The sequence below is a fragment of the Medicago sativa genome, chromosome 8 (assembly GCF_051527215.1).
Source record: "Medicago sativa cultivar Bolivia chromosome 8, Bolivia_mono, whole genome shotgun sequence".
NCBI classification, from domain to species: Eukaryota; Viridiplantae; Streptophyta; class Magnoliopsida; order Fabales; family Fabaceae; genus Medicago; species Medicago sativa.
In genome coordinates this window covers 83,467,409-83,483,367 of record NC_140756.1, presented here as the reverse complement: position 1 = coordinate 83,483,367, position 15,959 = coordinate 83,467,409, and the positions used below count along the sequence as shown (strand labels likewise).

General features: G+C 29.7%; 1 protein-coding gene and 1 pseudogene across 1 annotated transcript; one reads left to right on the top strand and one right to left on the bottom strand.

Moving 5' to 3' along the window:
• Positions 1-20: 20 nt before the first annotated feature.
• LOC146902351 (LOW protein: nuclease-like protein) lies at positions 21-2,706 on the bottom strand. The gene is made up of 2 exons (XM_085732432.1): positions 1,350-2,706; positions 21-641 (listed from the first exon to the last, which is right to left on the bottom strand). The coding sequence occupies exon 1, from the start codon at positions 2,633-2,635 to the stop codon at positions 1,370-1,372; it is 1,266 nt and encodes a 421-aa protein (XP_085588558.1). The 5' UTR covers positions 2,636-2,706; the 3' UTR covers positions 21-641; positions 1,350-1,369.
• Positions 2,707-13,608: 10,902 nt separating this feature from the next.
• On the top strand, positions 13,609-14,403 carry LOC146902350 (heat shock 70 kDa protein 8 pseudogene; annotated as a pseudogene).
• The last annotated feature ends 1,556 nt before the right edge of the window (positions 14,404-15,959 follow it).

The window sequence follows — 15,959 nt, the reverse complement described above, 5'->3', positions numbered from 1 at the left end:
CATTTTGATGTCTGTTTTCCACATATGAATTCATGTCTAAATTATATCGTTCGATGGACTTTTCAAAATAAAAGTTACACAAAGAACTGAAAAGGCTAAAAAGAAACGTTCAGGTATTTAAAGACAAATAGTACTAATGAAAATTAAGGGACAATATTTTTTAAGTGAAGCTAAATTAATTATTGAACAACAAAGGAAATACAGGGAAAATCAACACCAGGGGTTGGGATTAAACCCAACTAAGTTTTGAAGCCAACTAAGATACTCACCCCAACCATGTTTGGGCTACTGCCTACTACATTGCAATTTCTACTTAGGAGCATAACAGCATCCTCTTTAAACTTACTCAACAGGAACCTACAATATTGTATAATATGCTCTAAAACAGCGGAATATTGTTTAAACAATCAATGGCAATCTGGAGGCACAACCTTATAGCAAGGGCTTCAGATACCATGGGATCAGTGGACACGAAATCCTTCTTACATGCAGACAAGATAACCTCACCAATTTGTTTTTTAATAATACAGCCTAGAGAAGTTGTGCCACCGGGGAACCAACCAGCATCAACCTAGATGATATAGTATCCTGTGTACCGAGCCTCCAAGTTTGATTGCACTGCCTGCTGGCTCGGCCTTTTCCTGCTAAGTTTGACTTTGTTAAATTGTAGAAGAAACTCCAAAGAAGCCGCAGCCACCTCAGGGTGGACTGCTGCTGTTTAAACAGACATTGGTTCTTAGCATACCAAAATTTCGAAAGGGTTATGCAAAACAGATGGGAGCCAAGTTTGTGTTTGCAAGTCAGCCAATAAAAAAACCAGTCATTCAAATCAAGGTTGGAAGGAGCATGACCTCCTAGAGGTGAAGAGAACCAAGCATTTTTGCTAAATCGTGATGCATAAAAAAATGATAAGTTGTTTCAGCATAAGAATGACAAAGTGGACAAACAATGTCTAAGTTCAAATCTCTTTGTCAAACTCAAAGCTACCAACCACACAACTGACACAAGTACTTTTTCATGATACCGGTCATGAATTATGATGACATTGGCAAACACTCAGTGAACCAATGCTTGATCGATCTAATTATTAAGTTACAATAATATACCAAATTTGTTGCCCAACAACGTATGTACAATACCATATGTCTAATGTTGGCATTGTGTAACAATAGAATTTCATTAAATTAGTGCCAAATCTCCCTATGGTAGACAGTTACAAGAACCTCAAACATGATAACATGCTACGCAAACTTAATAGACCTTTTACACTTACAGCCATACATTGTTTAATTTGCAAATTGTAAGTGACATATACTTGCTAATCAGTCCCAAAAAACATGTTAAAATACCTAAATCATCCCCAAACTGTTCATCTTCTGAGGCTCACCCTACTCAAATGCAAAGCAAGTGCATCCCTTATCCTCACTGCACTCTCATCTACTACACCATCAGAAGCAAGAACGTCCCCTTCCTTTTCCACACAACTCACCCCTTTATCTCTAAGCAAAGGATCATTACATTTAATGAGAAAATTATGCAACAAACAACCAGTAACAACAACAAACGGCAAATACTCAACACAACCTCGTTTCCATTTCCTCGAATCCGACAGTAGCTGCCACCTAGTTCGAAGCCTCCCAAAAGCATCACCAAACAACCCCATTGCACGACTATGAGTAGAATTAAATGCAATTTCAGCCGAACTAAAACTATCTTCTTCATTCCCTCTACTATAAGGTGTTAAAAGCCAAGGCAAAAGTGGGAAACATGAATCTCCCAAAACATACTGAGGAATCAAACTTCCATCACTAAGCTTATAAGATGGCCCTTGCAACAATTCCCTTGATTCCACAACCCCATGATAAAGCTTACTCTCATGCAAAATTGTTTCGGGTTTCATCGAATTCGGCCACCCAGATGAAACATCTAAGAATCTCCCTTCAGAATCAACCAATGCTTGAACCATCAAAATCCCATTTTTACCCAAAATTTCCTCTTCAATTTCAAAACCAGCCAAACCCAAAATCCCAAAACAATTAGGAAGTGAACTAAAACCAAAACCCACCACAACTCTATCGGAATCAGTTCGAAGCTCAAACAAATTTCCTAAATTATCATTAACCGCTTTACAAACAGTGAAGAAAGCACGACAAGCATCGGAGGGAGAAATTCCGAATCTCCGGGCAACGGAATTGTAACCAGCGCCGTGAGCTAATCGGAAAATTGCAGCAGCTAGGGCACAATCAGGGGTAATTTGGGGAATTGAAGAGGTGAGAGTGGGAGAAAGGAGATCAAGGAGATGGAAGAAGGAGGGATTCGACATGCGAAAAGCGTCGAGCCAGCGTGAATCGGAGGCGGAGGTGGAAGAAATGAAGCGGCGGAACCAGGAGTGGTGGTGGTGAGGTGAGGAGAGAGAAAGTGGGTGGGAGGGTTTGAGGAGGAGAGAGAGAGAGTGGGAAGTTGAGGAGATGAGGGAATCGAGGAGGAGAGATTGAGAAGGGAGGAGAGTGAGGTCGTTTTGTGAGAGGAAGGTTTGTGCTGTCAGTGTAACTTTGGAGATTATGCCGAAGAGATTGTTTTGCTTTGAATATGATTTCTTTGTCTTTAGCTTGCGCTTTCCGGCAGTAACCACCATGGTGGTTTGTGGTGGTCGAAGTAGTTGCTGAATCTGTAAAGTAAAGTAAGCTTAACTTTGGTTTTGTTTTTAGTATAACAACTAGTAATAATACTGTGCTACGCACGGGTGCAGTTATAGTTTTATCAATTAAAATTAAATGCATATGTGAATTACCATTATCACATTGATTATTTACTAAAGTTTTTTGGATATATCTTTCACAAATATTGGCTCCGTTTTTTTTTTTATATTTATCATTCATATATATTGGTCCCGTATTTTTATATTTATCATTCACAAATTTTAGTCCCGTGTTTTTTATATTTATTATTCACAAATATTGGTTCCATGTTTTTTATTTTTATCATTAGCAAATCTTGGTCCCGTGTTTTTTTTAATTTATGAGTCACAAATTATAGTCTCATGCTTTTTGTAAATTTATCATTCGAAGTTTTGGTTCCCTTTTTTTTTTATATTTATCATTCACAAATTATGGTCGGTATTTTTTATATTTATCATTCACAATTTTTGGTTTTGCATTTTTTATATTTATCATTCACAAATATTTGTCCCGTGTTTTTTATATTTACCATTCACAAATCTAGAGGGTCAAAAGTGATTCTAGAGGTTGTATAATTGATTTTATGATGTTTGGATGATTTAAAATATAATTGATTTTGCTTGTACAAATTATTCAACTTGAAGCTACAATTTGTAGTTTTTGTCTTCTACAATTGATTTTACCCTTAAATTATTCAAAAATTTATATCAATAACGGTTTTGGCCCGTGTATTATAATTATATTATAAATTTTGTATCAACGATAACATGTCCCGTGTATCATTATTAGTTTAGTTAGTGACAACTTAACACGTGCATTTAAGTTAATTCTAAAATAGGATAACCGCAAACTTTTCAAGTGCATGGTAACTTAGTTTAATCAATGCCAACGTTTTAGTGCATTTTATTAATGACAGTTTGTGTCATGCATGATAGTTCTATTTATATTTATCATTCACAAATCTTTGTCCCGTATTTTATATATTTATCATTCACAAATCTTGATTCCCCGTGTGTTTTTTTATAGTTATAGATAACAATATGTAGTATTTGACTTCTACACTTGATTTTACCCTTAAATTATTCTAAAATTTGTAGATAAAACATGGCCCGTGTATTATAATTATTATAAACTTTTTATTAACGATAACATGTCCCGTGTATCATTTAAAAAAAAAAAAACATGTCTCGTGTATCGGCATTAGTTTAGTCGGTGACAACTTAACCCGTGCATTGAAGTTAATTTTGAAATAGGATCACTAAAAGCTTTTCAAGTTCATGATAATTTAGCTTAATCAATGTCAACATTTTAGTGCATTTTATTAATGACAAATTGTCTCATGTATAATAGTTCTATTTAATTGATGCCAACTTCTCTCATTCATTTGAGTAATTTCGAAACTTTAGTATATACCCACCTTATCCCTTTCTTACATTGTGTAGACTTTTTTATATTGTATAGATTTTTAGAACCGACAATTTTTCAAGTGTATAATAATTCTCGACTTATATAATTTTATAACATGTTTGCTAAATTATCATGTGCATAATAATCATTTTAAAATTTATCAATGACAAAATGTTCTTTCAAAAAAATCAATGACAGAATGTTCTATGTATAAGTGTTATTTTTAATTATTTACCGTACGATAACTATTTAAGTTAATGCATTTTTAATTATTTATGATCGATAACTATTTAAGTGTTCTCACTTTACTACGTCAACCATTTCAGTTTTTAATTTTATTTCTTTCATTTTTTAAAATTCAATTTAATGTAAATGGTTATTGTAATAAGAGTGAGAGAGAGAGAGAGAGAGAGAGAGAGAGAGAGAGAGAGAGAGAGAGAGAGAGAGAAGAAGAAGAAGAAGAAGAAAGTTGTTAGAGAGTATTGAATCTTATATTATAAACTATTGAAGATCAATGAGTGAAATGAGGTATCGATATAAAAGAGTGTTGAGTTGGAATTTGAATTTCAAATTTGAGAGCCAAAAGTTTGGAGTATTTCTCTCACATTATATATTTTGTACTAAAGCAAATTTTTCACTTCTTTAACAACCTAAAAGTGTTTTTATGTAGTTGGCATGTGATCACAATGTTATTTTTGAAGAGGAAAATAACTAAGTAATGACAAACCGGTACTTAGATGACATCATAGTAGTTAAGTGATGTCATTTAGTTACAAATGTAAAATAATAGACCGGATTTACCCCTAAATCTTGGACTTTTACATTGAAAGGGATTAGGGCATTAAGACGTTTTCTTATGATATATGCCCCCTCGGGAAGAAATTCTCGTCAATGTCCATTTATCTCGTGCATTTTAGTTGATGAAGATTCAATATTATTGTAGAATTGAAGTTAAGCGATATTCTAAATTGTAGAAATATTTTAGTGGAAACAATTTTTTTGATCAATGACAAATTGTACTACTCTACTATCACCATTTTCATCCAAATGACCTTCTTTACTTATATTATGTAGAGTTTTTACATATAGATAGATTTTTAAATAAAATAATAAGTATTTTAAATATTATATAGATAGTTTGTTCTTAAAAATCATATTTTGGAAGAAATAAAATTATGAACATTTGTAGTTAAACATACACATATTGGTTTCTACTTTTTACAAATTATATTTCAAATATATATAAAACCATTTTTTTTAAGCTTAATTATACATATATGTATATATCAACGATTTTTTTGAAGTTGTATAAATTACGTGATGCTAGTTAAGACTCCATATTATTTTTCATGTATATAAAAATCCATATTTTTTCCTTCAATTTTTAAACTCTTATATAATGTTATAACACAAATGAAATAAATTCTTAAATTCAATTTTAAATTTGACTGTACAATGTATTAGTGATAAATATTTTTCTAATTTTAATGTATTAGTGAAAAATATTTATCTATTTTTTTATTTTATATTTATCAATGACAAATCTGTTAAAAACATTCCCTGAAAAATTTCCTTCTTTATATATTTTTTATTAGTGAAATATATTGTCCCTAGTTTATATAGATTATTAAAAAAATTAAGTGCACCAATCAAAAAATATATTTCATTTTATGAATTTGAAAAGATTTTTTTTTACTCAACTCTTTTCTTCAAGAAATATTGTATTATTCATTGATTAATAGAAGAAAAAAAATGAAAACAAAAAATGAAGATATTTTATTATCCATTTTACACCATAATTTTAAATACTTTCAAAAAATATGTGAATGGGCTCAAAAGCCAAACCAGAACCCAACAACCCACAAAAGCCCAAACCAAGAACTCCACATATAAAAACCATCGCAACACATTTCTACTTCCTATAACCCTAGCCGCTTCCCTTCTCTCTCTATCTCTTCGTTTCTTTTTCTTTACCTCACAAACCACCAAAACCTTATTCTCTCTTCATATTTAACAAACTATGGCCACCATAAATCTAAATGAAACCACCATTTTTATCCGTATATTATCCTCAACAAACAACACTTGTTTATTTTTAGATCAAGGTAAATATGAATTTTGAGTCCAACTTCTCTCCTATTTTGCGGCCAACGTGACCTTGTCTTTGAGAAAACAAACCGATGATTTGCTTTCTTTGAAGATCCACAACAAAACCCACAAAAAATTACGGTTTTTGGAGACAACTCGCAACAACAATAGCATCGGTTTCGTCATCAAACATGCAACAACAACAACAATCTAAAGATAAAATTTGGTGTGATTCTTTGAATTTTCAAGAGATGTAAGGACTTTTTTGTAGAACAATGAATCTGTTTTAGCTTTTTTCGTATATGATACAAATAACATTCTATTGGATCTTTGTGCATGCAATAAGGTTTTTTTTTACCACAAAAATTCTACACTTTTACTAAAATTTTAATGGAGACTTTTCTCGTTCGTATCCGATAGAAATAACATTCTATTGGATCTTTCGCATGCAAGAAGGTTTTTTTGACCACAAAAATTCTACATTTTTACTTGAATTTTAACATTTTTTTAGTTAAATGGAGACTTTTCGTGTAAGAATAAAAGTTTTTTTTTCCTTCACCGGTGAATAAACCACAAAAATTCTCTCGGACTTTTCTTTTTAAGAACTAAAAGGTTTTTTTTATTGGGGTTTGGAATTTTTCTATCCATAACAATTTTTTTCAACATGCATTTTCTATTATTATTTTTTGATTTAATAACAATTTCAAGTCAAATTTTATATTTGTAGTAAAAAAATAAAAACTCAGAATTTATATTTAAAATTCTTTCTCCCTAAAAAAAATTTAAAACATATTAAACACCACCGATAATACATTTGTTGTTAATACTCTAGTAAGTAAGAACACCAAGAGCTCATCGCTCTCTCCTTTTCATCTTGGTTTTTATTTTTAGCTTTGATTTGGAACGTAACCTTCAATGGCCACACTTACTCTTTCCACTTATATCTCATCTCTTCAATTCTCGCTATTCAAAGGAAAAACATTAGATCGAAGGACACGGAAAATAGATAAACAATACACAAATGATATATTTTCTTATGAAGTTGTTTCTTAACCGTGCATAAGATTTTTCAGTAATTTATTTTGTTGAGGATTGATCTATTAAACCAATTAGTGATTTAATAATTCTCATCGTTCATCGTTTACTTACCTGTGTCTCTTTTCTTTGTTTGTAGTTTGATAAAGAGAAATGAACTCCATTCAACTTTCTTGCAACATTTCTAGATCAAAAAATTGTAGTTAAATGTAAATACAAATAATGAAAAGGTACATTTAGACACTTTAAACATCAAATGAACTTGTAGATCTGAAAAATTGTTCATGGTATATTTTTACAAAAGCACTTCAAGTTTTCTCGCAAAATCAATTAAAGAGAAGATAGAGATTAGAAAGTTTGAAAAGAAAAGGACATCAAGAAGAAGAAGAAGAAGAATATCACATCACTAATAGTTTGGATTTGAATGATTGGTATGTTGTACGGTAGAATTTTTGATGTACATGTACCAGGAAAAAAAAGTAAACTCAGGTGAAGATTATTTCATGAAGGACATGAAAAAAAAAATTGCAAAGAAAAAATAAAGATGCTATTGTTGCCTTACCCATCTTCTTTCTTTATTGTGTTCTTCATCTATAAAGAAAACATATATTTTTTCGTAAGAAAATAAAATGATGATTAGAAAAATGAATGAGATGAAGAAAGACATGTGAGAAAAAGTGAGAGAAAGAGAAAACCGGATAGATGGGTATTGTGTTGAATCTCATATAAAAGAGTTTTGAAATTTGAAATTTAAATTTGAGTTTGCCCCAAAAAGATTGGGAATATCAATATTGTAAATAATGATATTTTTAATTGATGTTTCGGTTAAGTGATGTCATCATATTAGAAATTTAGGGTCTGTTTGGAACAAACTCGATCATCTAAGGAAAGAAAGCATCAAGGATAGAAACACAGATTTCAAGAAACTTTCTATGGTTTGGTTGCACAAGATAGAGGAAGGAAAGACCACTTTTTCTCGGGTCCCACACAAGATTCTCATCCCTCCTAATTTGAGAAGAAAGTTTTCGATGGTAGGGGGCATTGCAAAAAGACAAAAACAACCTAATGTCAAAATATAATCTTTATTTTATATTATTATTATTATATAATATTTTTTATTGAAAAACGTGAGAATAGTATCTTATAAAGAGTATATATTATCATTATATTTGAGCTATATATTTAGTGATATATTTCAGCTATATATGTGTATTTATTTTATTAAAGATGTGTATTTTATTAAGATTATATTTTAAAAAAATTATCTTTATATTTTATTTTACTTAAGGGCATGTATGTCATTTTATAAGTATACTTCTTTCTTTCCTCTCATTTTCTATTCACTTTCACTACAATCAAACAACCTAACAAATCATCTCACTTTCCATTCACTTTCCTCATACTTTCTTTCCTTTAACAATCTTTCCTCTTACAATCTTTCCTCTCACTTTCTTTGGTGATCCAAACACACCCTTAAGGAAAAAGACCAGATTGACCACAAAATATGAGATGTTTGCATTAAAAAGGATATGGGCATTAATAGGTTTTCCACAACATGTAAGGAAAAAGACTGCATTTACCCCAAAATTTGAAACTTTTACATTAAAAAGGATAAGGGCATTAATAGGTTTTCCACAACATGTTTTTTTCTTATATTAAAGGAGATTGTTTTTTGGTTTCCTTTCAAAGCATCCACAATTGTAGTTTATTAACGAGAAATGATATTTGTACAACCACTTTTTGACAACTTTTGAAACAACCCTCTCTCTCATACTCACATGTGTTTTTATTCTCTCTCTTATTCTTTCTCTCTCCATTGTTTTCATCCAATAAGAAGAGAGGAAAAGTGATTGTCTCAAAAGTTGTCTAAGATTTGTTGTACATGTATCATTCCTCTTTATTAATAAGGACTCGTATCCCACGTTACACACTACGTATTTATAATATTTTAATAAAAGTACCCAATGACTCCAATGGAAGTACACTAACAAGAACTTCAATAAAAAGTACTTAAATAGACCCAACTAACTTTACATTTATAAAATATTTATTTATTCGTATGAACTTAAATTTCTACCACATTTGCTAATAATTTGAAAGTGGAAAAATCAAAATTACAAATTTTACATTCCTTCGTTAAAAAATAATAATAATAATAATTTGCATGAATTACATTTTATTTAAAATGATGACAAATAGATAAAATAATATTTAAAACAACTATTAATTATTTTTTTAAATCAAAACAACTGTTAATTATTAAAATATTAGTACTTCTTTTGTAAGCGGGACCACATAGTACATATTTTATTACTTCTTTTAAATGTGGGACCCGTTAGTTGCCAGGAGAGAGAAGATTCTTATATAGTTACTCGTTTCTTAACGACTCATTTTTTCTTTCTCCAATGGGGGTCCTTAAGAGAGAGTGATCCTTGTTAAGTAAGGACCTCCCATTGGAGATACTCTTAAAAAAAACAATTTGTTTTTTCTTTATTTTCATAAAAAATTGTTGGGAAAAAATAGCACTTATTTGATAATTTATAATGGGTTAAATATGTTTTTGATTCTTATAAATATAGTTAATTTTGTTTTTAGTCCTCATAAAAAAAATGACATGTTTTGGTTCTTATAGAAAATGTCAATATGTCATCGTGAACTTAACTCGGTTGGTATGAACAATGCATAGAAAATTTTAATTATGCTTAAACTTTTAAATTTTTGAATTATTTTTTAAATATTTGTTTAAAACATTATAAAAAGTTCATCCAAAAAAATTAGTCTAAAATTTAATTCTAGGTTCAAATTTCATATGTTTTATCTTGAAATTTTGAAGTTTAAAAAAATCATATTAAATTCGTTAGATTTAAAAAGTTCTAATTTTGCATAAATGAGTTCTAATTTAAAAATTTCATATCTATAACATGTATGAAAAAAATAATTCAAAAATTTAAAATATAAATATAATTAAACAAATTTTAATTTAACAGAGACTAAAAATACATGGTAAATTTTTTTATAGGACCAAAACCTGTCATTTTTTTATGAGGATCAAAAACGAAATTTGCTATATTAATAAGGACTAAAATCTATAACCCATTTATAATAGATGAACTTATAAATAATATCTTATAAGTTAACTTCTTTTATGAGGATCAAAAACGAAATTTGCTATTTTAATAAGGACTAAAATCTATAACCCATTTATAATAGATGAACTTATAAAGAATATCTTATAAGTTAACTTCTAGCGGATTAGTTAGCTGAATAAATTTGCAGTGTTTGATAAAATTAATGGTTGAACTAACTTAAAAACATGAAATGCATAAAAAAGATATGTTTAATTAATCCTTATTTATTAATTTTGTTACGTCCAAAGAATTTAACCTAATTTTTTCCCGTTCATTTGCTTTATTAGGTTTGCAATTATTTAACCTAACAAATTCCATCTAAAAAAATGCATCGCACCAATTTCATTCTATCCTCTTGCCTTTTTTTTCTACACTTATCCTTATTTATTAATTTTGTTACGTACTGCAGCAATTTAACCTAATTTTTCCTTATTTATTAATCCTTATTTATTAATTTTGTTACGTCCGCAACAATTTAACCTAATTTTTTCCCGCTCATTTGTTTTATTAGGTTTGCAATTATTTAACCTAACAAATTCCATCTAAAAATCCTTCGCACCAATTTCATTCCTATCCTCTTGCCTTTTTTTGAAGAAAAAATTTTCTACACATATTTGATGCCGCACGTTTGTTATAGAAACTATGAGCATATCAATGATCACGTTTGATGCCTTCTATTTTATACTTTTTTTTCGGCTACCCTAATTTCCATGTAAACTTGGTTATATATACCCGAATTATTGATAGGATTACCGAATTTTCTTTTATAATATTTTTAGATGTCATACATTTTATGAAGTGTTTTATTTTGTCTACTATGGATTATCACGTGTTATTTTTTCATCGTTACCTATTATATATCCTTATTTATTAATTTTGTTAAGTCCTGCATAGCAACTTAACCTAATTTTTTTTCCCTCCACTAATCCCTTATTAGGTTTGCAACAACTCAATCCTAAAATTTTGGCTCTAAATTTGCATCATGCTAATCCTCAACCCTAAAATCTTGGCTCTAAAATTTGCTTTTTTTTAAAACAAATTTTTTTCCTTCGAATTTTTATCATATCCACAAAAAAATTCATACCGCCAAACACTATTTTTGAAAGTTAATAACAGGTATGATTTTTGAATGTCAAACATGCTCGATTATTTTTTAATGTTAATTAATAGTAAAAAAAATCTCTAAATTATTGAATGTCAAAATCATTTTTATTTGAATTTGTTACAAACAGTGTCTATGGGGTTGTTCGTTATAACTTTTAAAAAAGATCACTTTTAAGAGCATTATTTCTCTTTGTTATTGTTTTTTTAAACCGGGATCTAAAAAAAAAATCTAAAAACAATTTCAAATTAAAAGATATTAAGATTATGTTTTTTATGGGGGGGGGGGGGTGGGAGAAAATAAGTATCAAAAGATGAAAGTAATTTTGTAACAAAAAATTCGGATACCATACATAGCGAATTTCACTCATTCTTAATTATATGTCTAACCCGGGCAACACCGGGTAAAAAAACTAGTTTTGTTAGGTCTGCGCAATTTAACCTAATTTTTTCCCGCTCATTTGCTTTATTAGGTTTGCAATTATTTAACCTAACAAATTCCATCTAAAAAAATGCATCGCACCAATTTCATTCATATCCTCTTGCCTTTTTTTTTTTAATTTTATTAGGTCTCATAAGAACTTAACCTAATAATTTCCCTCTAAAATGCTATATTAGGTTAGCAGCAATTTAACCTAACAAATTCCATCTAAAATGCAGTGCATCAATTTAACCTAACAAATTCCCTCTAAAATGCGGTAATAGATAATATTTCTGCTCGCTTTTCATTCCTATCATGTTTTGTCATCGTTTGTATATATCTATTGTTTCGTAAAAAAAAATTTACAATAATTAATGTTAATATTCCCGAAGTCCGATAACTTTAAACCAAATATTCTCATACTTCTTTATTTTCATACGTCTTTAAAATTTTATTTTATGGCAAAGTATTATACCTTTTAATATATTATTTTATTTATGATGCGTACTATGAATATTATTTTCTACCACTATAAGCCAAGTATTGATAGCTTATTTAGGTGCGAAACTAAAGTCAATATTTGTTGGTTAAAGGATTTTAACCATTAATATGTTATGTTGTTTAATGAATTTTATTTATGAATTTAAATTATTTCAACCTAATATATTTATGTTTGCTCGAACTCAAAAATTTGCTTATAATAATTAACCCGGGCAACGCCGGGTATTTAGACTAGTATTTAATATATGTCAAGTAAAATAATAAGGGTAAAATTGAGGCAAAAGATGATAAACTTTATGGTATAAACTGATTTAATTACTGATTAGTTTATCAAAATAAGATATAAGTTAGTAAAAGTAAGTTATAAGTGGGAGAGAAAAATGTTACTACAAAACAAATTACTTTGTCATATTAGCTTAAAATCTATTAATCATAAATAAGTGTTAGAGAGTGGTTAAAAAAACTATAAACACAAAATCTGACACTGTCAATTAGAGCCTAGTAACTATAAAATATACAATTTTTTCCCTTTTTTTCCATCAAAATTGTTTTTTTTTTGTCCGTATAATAACAAAAAAGAGATTTTCAATTTAAATCTAACCACAAAATATTCCACAATCTCGACATTATTATTAGTTAAGTTAGATCTTTCAAATTAATTATTGTTGTTTTCAATCACATGAAAATAAGTTTAAATGCACTGTTAATTTAGTGTTATTATTTCAGTAAGTTTATGAATTTTGCATTCAAATATCACTATGTTTAAATTTATTTGTATTGACGTGTCAAGTTGAATACTCCTTCAATTTATAAACATAATATGAAATTATTCAAAAAAAAAAACATAATGTGAAATAAAACTTTATCCTAAAAATTGACCCAAAACATGAGATGGTTAACAGATATAGCGAATTCTGAAGATCACGGCCCTTCTATTGGGAGTTGTAGCAAAATCACACTCTTACAATACCATATGCTTGTAAGGTGAGGATTGTGTTAAAATTTGGGGTCTAACCCATCCTTACAAAACCGACTTGTAAGGTCGGGGATTGTCTCCTCTATATAAACTCTTATCGGTAGCCTTATCTATCCTACGCGACTTGGGTTTTTCCCAATAATTCTGAGGATACAATTCTCCATGATGATGCCAACCCATTTCTGATGTACACCTTAGACATTAAGGTCCGACCTTCTATCGCTGCATCTGTGAACATAGTGTGGAGATCTATAAACTGAATAAAAATCCTTGCAAAATTTATGAGGGGGTTAATATCAATGATTAAAACTCGGCTTAAAAGACCTGTAAGAAGTGTAGTGTTTACAGTTCCAAATTCATTCGGTCGATTTCAGCTAAATGTGATACGTTCTGCTTGTACGGTGGCTGGTCTTATACTGCTGCCTCAACCAACAGCAGTAGCTTTGTTGTATACACAGCAACAACTGCAGGCTTCTGCTTCTCGTGAAAGCGAGAGAATTGCGCTCATTTTTAAAATGGATGTTGGTTATTGTCACATTGCTGTTATTGCTACATCAAAAACAAAATTCCGAATAAAAGCCTCAATAGGAAGTGCTATTGGCGCAGAAGATTTGCTTGGAAATATGACGAGTCATCTCTTACTTGATTCTGACATATTCAAGAAACATGTTCACAAGGACACAGAAATTAAATCAATGGATCTTCTTCGAGGTACAATCCAGGAGGCGACAACTCAGCTTTCGTCTCAGGCCAGTGTTGAGGTTGATTTAGAGTGGGGAGATGATCTGAAGATACACAAGGTTATGATGCGGGAGGAGTTTGAGGATGTAAACAAAGAGGTGTTTGAGAAGTGTGAAAGGCTAATCATCCAATGCTTGCAAGATGCAGAGGTAGAAGCTAAGAATATAAATGATGTGATAATTGTAGGTGGATGTTGGAAATTGGAATATACCAAAAGTGAAGAATCTTGTTACTAAAATATGCAAACGAGATGAGCTTTATAGAGGTATGAATCCTTTGGTAGCTGCACTTCAAGGTGCAGCAGCAAGATTTATTTTTAGACGTTGATCATCCATTTGGTAAATTAGATAAAATGGCATTTCTAACCATCTATGAAGAATATCCAAATATACATGTAAACAAGTTTGCATGGTTTATTTCAAAGGCAAAGTGAAAGATACTTGTTTACCAAGTTTTCCTCATTTGTTTGTTGATTTTAGGACTATAGAGTGGTGCTTAATTAGTGCCAACATAAATGATTTTCTTTTAAAAAAAGTAATAATAACTAAGCTATCAGTTCTGAGTGTTATCCTGCTAATTTGTTTTTAGTGTATGATGACCACCAAGTCTTCCAGCAAGAGACCAAATTATGTCGTCAAAATCTTCACAACAGTTAGTTAACTAATCTTTTTTTTTTTTTATCTAGTTTCACTTTGGTCATTTGGTTCTCAAATGTACTTTTGTTAGTCAAATTGGTCCCCTTCATTAATTTGATTTATTCAAATTAATGGATTTGAAACATACAAAATTTAATGTTTAGGTGTTCTTCAAGCATAGGTGTAGATGTCAGAGCTTAATTGATGGCTTTTTTTTTATCTACTTTTCTGCGTTTTTTTTTTAATGTTTAGATGTTCCTAAAATATCTAATACATATTTCACTCTTATTAAAAAAATTTGATAATTTAGTTAATGTGTCCGTTTTATATGGATGTATCTAAAATATCCCCTTGTTAGTACATCTAGTCTACTATTTATTTTATTTTTTAAAAAAGTCCAGTGTGTGTGTGTGTGTGTGTGTATATATATATATATATATCCCCTTATGCCTCCAATCCACATAGAGCTTTTTTCAATCATATAAGTTTGTTTCCAATTCACAATTAGTGTATTTTTCGGCGTTACCCGAGTTATATAAATAGTATTAATGTTTGTGTATTTTATGGATTTGAATAAGGGTTAATATGTGTTTACCCCCCGTAATTTGGGCGAGTTCCGGTTTTCTCCCCTGTAAAATATTTTGTTAAAATTCAGGCACTTGTAATTTGAAGATTCCGTCGAAAACCCCCTGGTCGAATCCGGCACACGTCGAGTGCGATGTGGCGTGTCACGTCACCTTTTATGATGACGTGGCACGCCGATCGTATAATTATTTTATTTTTATATTTTACACGTGGCATTTTTTATTTTTTATTAAAAAAATATTATTTTTAATTAAAAAAATAATTTTTTTAAAAATTTTTAAAAAAAATGTTTTAAATTTTTTTTTAAAAAAACGAAAAAAATTCTTAACAAATAAAAAAAATGAAAAAAATTCTGAAAAAATAAAAAAAATACCGAAAAAAATTAATAAAAATGAAAACAAAAATCTGGAAAATTTTAAAAATAAAAAATAAAATCTGGAAAAATTAAAAAAAATGAAAACATTCGGGAAAAAATTAATAAATTTCGAAAAATTCATATTTCCAGATTTTTTTTCAATACCGGAAAAATGAAAAAAATTCTTTTTTTTCCGGAAAGTACTTGTCTTTCAACCGTATAATGATTTATATACTTGGTGTCAATCAATATACATTGTATCCTCGTTATTCGGACATGATTTTTATAAATATGATTAATCTTGAAAA